This window comes from Acyrthosiphon pisum, chromosome X, assembly GCF_005508785.2.
Source record: "Acyrthosiphon pisum isolate AL4f chromosome X, pea_aphid_22Mar2018_4r6ur, whole genome shotgun sequence".
Lineage (NCBI taxonomy): Eukaryota > Metazoa > Arthropoda > Insecta > Hemiptera > Aphididae > Acyrthosiphon > Acyrthosiphon pisum.
The window spans coordinates 26,599,096-26,607,866 of record NC_042493.1 but is presented as its reverse complement, the minus strand read 5'-3'; the positions used below and the strand labels follow the sequence as shown (position 1 = coordinate 26,607,866).

Genomic DNA, 8,771 nt, shown 5'->3' with positions numbered 1-8,771 from the left:
CTTCAAATCAACAAAGCTGGAATACAGTGAGCATGAAAAAAGCAATTGATGCAGTTAAAAATAAAAAATTAAGTTACAATAAAGCTGCCAAATATTTCAACGTCCCAAGAACAACAATTAAAAAGAAGAAGTTGAAGATATTAATATTGATGCAACAGGTATGTATTTATATTATTAAATAATATACTTAATATCTAAAATATACAATATAATAGAGGTATATTATTATATTTGTTCAGGTAATAAAAAAATTCTTGGTCGATTTCGTTCAGTTTTCTCTAATGATCAAGAACAAGAAATTGTAAATTACCTATTTGATATGGAAAAAAGATTTTATGGACTAACAATAAATAATATCCAAACATTAGCTTATGAATTAGCTGAAAAAAATAATATTGCACACAACTTCAATGTTCAAAATGGCTGGTAAAGACTGGGTAAAAGGATTCCGAAAGCGCCATCCAGAGATAACACTTAGGTCCCCAGAAGCTACGTCCTCGGCTAGAGCTCAGGCATTTAATCGTCCAAATGTGATGACATTTTTTACTATTTTACAAAATGTTCAGCAAATAAATAACTTCTTACCACATAGAGTTTTTAATGTTGACGAGACTGGACTAACCACAGTTCAATCAAAATGTTCCAACATTTTGGCATTAAAAGGAAGAAGACAAGTAGGTTCTCTTACTTCAGCAGTGAGAGGTGTCTTGTCAACAATTGTAGTCTGTATGTCAGCTGGTGAAAATTTTATACCACCCATGATAATTTTTCCTAGGGTGAGAATGAAACCTGAACTACAGGATGGTGCTCCTCCAGAAACTATTTTTCATTGTCACCCATCTGGATGGATGCAATTAGAAATTTTTACAGAATGGTTCCAACATTTTATTAATCATGCCAAACCAACAGCAGAAGATCCAGTTCTGCTTATACTAGATGGTCATATGACACACACAAGGAATTTGCAGTTTATTGATTTAGCTAGGATAAATCATACCACTGTTGTGTGCTTACCGCCACATTGTAGCCACGAATTGCAGCCATTGGACGTTTCTTTTATGGGACCTCTAAATACATACTATGTTCAGGCAATTGAGAAGTTCCTATGAAATAACCCAGGAAGAGTTGTATCTCAATTTCAAGTGAGCAAACTTTTTGGTGAAGCTTACATTAAAGCTGCAACTCATATGATTGCCATAAACGGTTTCAGAAAATGTGGAATTGTGCCATTAGATCCGAATATATTTTGATGATTCAGATTTTATTGCAGCTCAAACTACTGAAATTGCTGTAATAGGTAAAAGGCTGGGTAAGATGTTTAAAATGCATAAAATGGTGTCACGACGGTTGTGCTGGATGTGTTTTATTTGTGATTTTTGTAAAACATTATCAAACGCTTATTAAGTTACCTATGTGTATTTTATTTTGTTTTGTTACCTACCATAAAAGTACTAAGTCTGATTAATAAATTTGTACCTAAATTAATTTTAAAAATATTATCCAATAAGAAACTTAAGTTGTTGTTTATAAAATATTGTTAATGCTACCAAGAAGGTGCCAAGTCTGATTAATTGTTAATTAGTTTTAAAAATATAACCTAACAGAAAAATAAATTGTTGTTTATAAAATTGTTAATGTTACTACCAAGAAGGTACTAAGTCTGATTAATTTGTAAATTCATTTTAAAAATATGACATAATTAAAAACATAAAGTTGTTGTTTATAAAATTGTTTTTGTTGCTATGATTTAGGTATTTATTATTATTTAAAAGCTATAGTTTAGATAAGAAAGATATATTTAATAAGTTGATATGTTTATTTTATAAAATAGCTTTGTTATTCACCAAAAAAATACCAAGTTTGATAATGTGTTAATTAATTATAAAAACATTAATAAGAAACACAAAGCTTGAAATGAAGTTACTTATTTATCAAAGAAAATTTGTTGTGAGAATAAAATATAAGTTACATTATATATATTTATGATAATATTATAAAATAATGAATTATAATAGACATTTTAAACCGGTGGTCAAAGTGGACATGGGCTGACCACTTTGAACTCCTAGGTGGGCTAAGTGAACAATTTTGTCCTTTTAAAAAAAATTAAAATAACTTTTTATTTATTTGTTTAAAATTGTTTCTGATTGAAAATTATGATTCCTGACAAGTTTAACTAGACAATCTTGAAGGTTTCATAAAAAAAAATTAAATCCGAAAGTGTGACACTGTGTTGAACCTTAGGGTGGCCGCTTTGGACACCTTTCCCTTTCCTATTACTTGCTTTACTTTTGCAAAATTGTACAGAGCAACGCATCCCTGTTTTTTTACTATCCATTTTAAAATTAAAAATTACAACTAAATTGTATACTGAAAGAATATTAAGTAACTTGTTCAGTGGTCAACTAATAAGTCACATGGAAATCATACAAACACCAACTAGGGGCGGCCAAGATAAACTAACTCCTAAGGGATGTAAAAGGTCAGATTCTATAGAATTGAAGTGTAGTTAGTATGAATTTCAATGTTAGCGGCAGGTAGCAATCGCGTCATTATCGGAGAAATCATTATTTTTAAAAACATCATCCATGTCCCATCTTCCTTCCTCCACTATTTCATCAATGTGATTTCTTAATTTGAGAATTTTTTCTTTTCTAATAGATAGCTGACTATTTTGTTTCATTGCATTTTTCAAATCAGATATTGTTATAACTGGAGCATAGTCAGTATCTAAATATTTAAACATGTTTTGTTTTTTTTTAATTTTAAACTGTTCATTTTTTTTTAGAGTGTTTCTTTTATACCTGCAAAACTGTGCAATTTCCACTTTTTGGTGGTTTAACCAATGAATACATTGATAATAGCCTATATAGTTGGAGGAATGTAGGAGTAGATGGATGATCATTTGGACCAGAACTCTGCCTGATGATTCCAAAAAATTTCTAGATGAATAAATAATATATTAATTATAGATAGGTATGTTTAATGACATTACACAGTCGAAAACTAAGGATTCTCCAATTTATATTTTGCTTACTTCTAAAGAATCTTGGTTTAACTTTGACATCAAAACATAACTAAAACCACATTCTTCTAACAAATAATGTACTAAATCGATCGTTGACTTTAACGTTATCCTCAAAGATTCACAGGTGTTTTTAGTAAGAAATTCTTTTTCTTCGATAAGACCTTTTTCTAAATTTGCCTCCCATTCTTCCAGCCAATGTAGACTTTGATTTAAGACCTGAAGTAATACATTTTAAAAATATTTATAAAATAATAAATAAGTTACTTAGTATACTAGTAACACGTCATCACAAACACGCAACATATATTATGTACTACTACCATTAACATTTACAGTTTACTTCAAACATTAACCAAAAATATACAGTTACAAATAATTAACTGGGTAATTAACACAATAAAACAAATAGTGGCTTAGCAAGGAATTTAAAATGGAGCTCCATCCAAGTAGTCCTTTAAAATCTGGCTATGCCATACACACAACACAGACATGCAACACAAATAAAACCTCTAAATCTTTGATATTTTTCCTAATTCCTTCAGCAGGAAACTTTCTGTTTATAGCATCAAACATTCATTCATTTTTATTGTGAATTCTTGTGTTCCTAACGAATCGTGCACGGTAAAACTATTCTTACTGCCATAGATTTGCTAAATACCTATATTTACATTTGTTACAAACCAAAATAATTTAATTAAATTTATAAAGTCATAGAATTATAAAATTACCTGTGTGGCGTATTTAACCTTCATTTTGGTGAGGTTGTTAAGCTCCATGTGATGCCTTGAGATTTTGGGACAAATTTTTAACATATTTTTTGAATCATTGTTGAAAACTTGACAGTAATGATCCCACTTAATACAGTCCTGGGAAGGATAAATCTTGGAAAAAATAGCAAACATTTCTGTTAGCGCTCGAGTCGTGTTATCGTTCGCTGTCTTGACAGAGACTTTATTTATCTCATATTATATGTAACCAGTCGCGTATCGAAGTTTGTACCGAGCACAACGAGCGGCTCCACAGTTGTTACTATATCGTTAATAAACGTATACAGTCCGCTTATAAGGTCTATGTTCTTTTTCTTAAAAGTCTTAGTTCCTTATTAAACATTGGTCCATTCGACCCGGATCGAAACCGTATGATATAGTTATAGTTGTGTTTATTTTGAGTGCGTCGGTTAAAAGTCACGTGCGTACGTTTAAATAGGCGTAATAATAAAAATTATAGCCTTGTCGAAAAAGAATCGCAAGTGAACGTCGTTTTCGTTAAAATAATAAAATATATTACTGTACAAGTAAAGTTGTTACTTGTTAGTGGTGTAAAATATTATATTAGTCGTATTATTATAAACCAAAGTATATTCGCGTGCACGGTCTTTCATTATTTTTGATGAGTATAATATTATAATTTATATCCCTCGGGAGAATATACTTAGGAATATATTCTCGTGCATACCAACGTAAAAAGCACAGTATTGTGATCCAGTGAATATTACATTTCACGTGTGCCCGTTCCAGAAGTTCGAAGAGAATCGATTCCCGTGCCAAGGTCATCTGGATGAAGACAAATGCAAGGTAAGAGAATCTCCATACATTAGTATTTTAAAATACGTCCATAAAATTCCCGACATTCCTTTCCTAACATCGAGTGTAATCGGCCGCGTTAGGTACAGTACAACGGTCAAATCGTAAAATAAATGCGATAATTCTTGAAGATACGAACTATTACGATATCATTTCAGTATATTATATAACGAACGATCGAAAAGTTCAAAAGCGTATAGTTAAACTCTTATCGCTAAAATTCGGCCGTCGTTATAGTACAATTACGTCTTATTACGCTATAGCTTATATCTTTATTAACCCTCGATATATCGTAAATTATATTTTGCCAGCGGTCGCGTATTTTTCACATTAGTTTATATCTGCAAAATGGTAAACGCTCTAAAAATGCGACGAGGACAAATTAGAGGTAATTTAACACGTTTTTGGACTTATGTGTCTGCTGCGGACAACGATCCTAAGCAAATAAGCATACGACGATCGAAGAAGCATGGGAAGAGTTCCAGCAGGTACAGTCGGAGATTGGGGATGAAGAAGATGAAAATGAACATGAACAATATCAAGTAGACTTCGAAGAGCTATATTTCAAGGCAATGGCCAAAGCGGAAGAGAGACTACAACAAACAGAAATGAAAGAAAACTCGTCCATCAACGCACAAGTGGAAAAAGAAAAAACAGGTGTGAGAGAGATAAGTAATGCTGTACCGTCAATAAAATTAGCTGCATTACAAATACCCGCGTTCTCAGGTTTATACTCCGAATGGACTCCGTTCTATGATATATACACCGCATTGGTTCACGATAACAAACACCTGACAACAATAGAAAAATTTATTCATTTACGTGCGTCGTTATCTGGCGACGCGGCGAACTGTGTTAAGAACCTGGAGACCACAGTTAATAATTATGAACACGTTTGGAACAGTTTAGTTTCAAGATACAATAATAAAAAATTATTAGTACAAACACACGTAAAAGGTATTTGTGATTTACCTACAGTGAAAGCGAGTTCGTCCACGGGTTTGCGACAATTTTCAGATGGTTTACGTGGTCATATATCGGCTTTAAGAGCATTGGATCAACGTCCGTCAGAGTGGGGACCATTGTTAACACATATTATATGTACTAAATTAGACGCAGTCACTATAAGCGATTGGGAAACAAAGTGCGGTAGAGACGAAATCAAAAAAGTCGACGAATTAATCGAATTTTTAGAAGCCCGTTTTCACATATTAGAAGCAGTTGAATCGTCTAAAAAAATATGCAGTGTGTCGAAAAATGTTAACGAAAATAATAGTTACACAGGTAAAAAATGTACAAAAAACACCACATCATCTACGTCATTTGTAAACACTTCGGAAATAAAATGTTACGTATGTCAACTATCGCACACTATATACAAGTGTCCCAAGTTTATCGCACTATCAGCGATAGATCGAATTAAAAAGGTAAACGAGCTTAATTTGTGCAACATTTGCCTCCGGCGTCACGACAAAAGGAAATGTTTTGGACGAAATTGTCTTAGGTGTACCAAGCCACATAATACAATGCTACACATAAACAATTACAAACATCAACAAAATTCAACGAGTTTTCATCGAGAATTCATCGGAAGCAAACAGTAAAACTGAGGGAGAAGCATCTGCGTTAAACACCGTGACCGCCCACGCATTCGCGTTGGGCGAACAAGTATTATTAGCTACAGTAGTAGCCCTAGCTGTGAGTCCCTACACGAAAACGACGACATATCGTGCTTTATTAGACTCGGGGTCTCAAAAGAATTTTATAACAGAAGAGATGGTGCAGACACTACGTTTAAAAAGAGATAAAATTAAACACGTAATTAGTGGTATCGGAGAAATAGTACAACATGCATCGTCGGCCGTATGGTTAAAAATAAAATCTCGCGTAAGTGATTACGCGGTGTTTCTACCGATGATAGTCGTACCAAAGATTACGGGTCAATTACCTCCGCAAAATATAAAAACAACATGTAATGTTCCCGATAACATTAAATTGGCCGATCCACATTTTAACACGCCCCAAAAAATCGACATATTATTAGGCGCAACGCATTTTTATGAATTTTTATGCGACGGACAAATACGTCCCTCGGCAACCGGGCCGTTATTCCAAGAAACAGTATTTGGATGGGTAGCCGCTGGATCAATATCGGAAAATAATTTATCAAAAGCATTAGCAATAGAACGTAAATTACAAAAAGATAAGAAATTAAAGGAAGAATATTTTTCCTTCATGAAAGAGTATCCCGGGTAGAAATATTGGTTTACAATTAGTGTCAGTAGTTATATTTATTGGTCCTGGACTGGTGCCAGACACCAGTCCAACACTTACATTTGAATACGACAAGATCATTGAAAGTGTCAAGTTTGGACACCGGTGTCTAAATGGTGTCTATAAAATAAATATGGACTTGTGTCTGAACAGTGCCAGGGGCGTATTTATGGGACCAGGGGGGCACATGGGGCCTGTACTCTCCCCATTGACCGTACATAATTTGTACATGATCTAAAAGTGTAACTGATAAAGTGACAAGATTTCATGATAAAAAATGTGAGATAAGCAAGGTGTATTGATACACCTTGGAGATAAGTTATAGCAGTGTTTGTATAATTTTAACTTTTTGTTTGTGCCCCCCCCCCCCATAATACATTTCTAAATACACCCCTGTATAGTGTATACGTGTGTATGTATATACACCACAACTTAAGATATATATCAAATCGTAATAATTTGTCATGGTTATAGCACAGAATAGATTAAATTTAATCTATTCTGTGGTTATAGGTTAGGTAATTTCTAATAAAGTGTTACAAAAATCTTCATCCGATTACGAACTGATATAGGTAGTTCGGCAACGGTTAATCGCAATAAGTTAGCAACCCGTGTATTAATGCTTGACTGATTTTAAAACTTATACAGGCTGTATAATGAATAAAATAAAAGTAAGATCATATTTGTTTTTAATAATACCGTTATTTTATTATATAAATATTTGCATACCTATTGTAATTAAATAAAAAATTAAAATAATAAATTTATAACAATTGTAGGATTTTATAATAATAATAACAACCGTATTCAGTTAACTATGTAAAAAGCATAATAATATAACATGATGCTGTAGTACCTTCACTTTTTGTGTAAGTTTAAGTTACATTTGACAAACATATTATAATATAATAAATGTATTTAAATGAAATAATAATTTGAATAATAATACTATAGTTACTTTATACTAACTACTGTAATATTTGTTAAAAAAAAAAAAAAAAATAGAATTAATAATCTACCTATTTTATAACATAAATAATAAATCACATAGTATTACCTATGGTACTAAAAATTATAGTTTAGAATTATTTACATTCAGCATTTATGTTTGAATACTTTTTCACCATGATTTCATAATCCCTCTTTGCATGTTTTACTAAGTTTGACAGTTTTGTGTCAAATGGGTCTAATTCTCCAGGCATTACTTTAGATTTCCGAAGTCCTGCTGTAATTTCTACAACATATATATTACAAAAATCAGGTTATGGTTTTTTTTGTTGACATAAGTAAGCTATAGACAATGATTTTACCGTCCAATCTATATATATAAAAATGAATGTATGTCAGTGTGTCTGTCTGTGTGTCCATGTTACCATGGTTACCAAGGTTGCCATGGTTACTAAGGTTACCAAGATTTCATGGCTATTAAGGTTACCATGTTACCATGGTTACCAAGGTTGCCATGGTTACTAAGGTTACCAAGATTTCATGGCTCTTAAGGTTACCATGATCCATGGTTACTAGGGTTACCAAGGTTACCATGAGTGTTGTTTATAATTATAGGTCTTTAATGGGCAACGAATTGCACAGGATCAGATATAGTACGGCAATCAATTATATAATATTTTGAAACTTATGGACCTTTTTGTTTTTAAATAGTTACCGTGGGTTTCAAAGCTATAATAATAATAATTATTGGTTGCCAATGGTTTAAAATGTTTGTTATTTATTATAGTGCCCAACGGTTCATATTTATAACCGAATTCAATTGCAACTATTATAAGAATTTCTACTATTATTAGTTAATTTATTATGCCCAACAACAAACGATCGATAAATAGTCCCGCAGTTCTAGCACGCAAGAAGCGGGAACACGAGCCGCGGAA

The 8,771-nt window shown here is 32.4% G+C and overlaps 2 protein-coding genes across 2 annotated transcripts; both read left to right on the top strand.

The window, feature by feature from the left end:
* The first annotated feature begins 419 nt into the window (after positions 1-419).
* LOC100166327 (tigger transposable element-derived protein 6-like) lies at positions 420-1,109 on the top strand. Its single transcript, XM_008190062.1, has one exon. It carries the CDS (start codon positions 420-422, stop codon positions 1,107-1,109), a length of 690 nt encoding a protein of 229 aa, XP_008188284.1.
* Positions 1,110-4,959: 3,850 nt separating this feature from the next.
* LOC103310763 lies at positions 4,960-6,867 on the top strand. The gene is made up of 3 exons (XM_008190061.1): positions 4,960-4,999; positions 5,053-5,895; positions 6,182-6,867. The coding sequence occupies exons 1-3, from the start codon at positions 4,960-4,962 to the stop codon at positions 6,865-6,867; spliced, it is 1,569 nt and encodes a 522-aa protein (XP_008188283.1).
* Positions 6,868-8,771: the final 1,904 nt, after the last annotated feature.

Coding starts and splice junctions, on each gene's coding strand:
- LOC100166327 (XM_008190062.1), top strand. CDS start 420: ATGGCTGGTAAAGACTGGGTAAAAGGATTCCGAAAGCGCCATCCAGAG.
- LOC103310763 (XM_008190061.1), top strand. CDS start 4,960: ATGGTAAACGCTCTAAAAATGCGACGAGGACAAATTAGAG. Junction 5,000..5,052: donor GCGACGAGGACAAATTAGAG/GTAATTTAACAC, acceptor AACGATCCTAAG/CAAATAAGCATACGACGATC. Junction 5,896..6,181: donor CGAAAATAATAGTTACACAG/GTAAAAAATGTA, acceptor AAATTCAACGAG/TTTTCATCGAGAATTCATCG.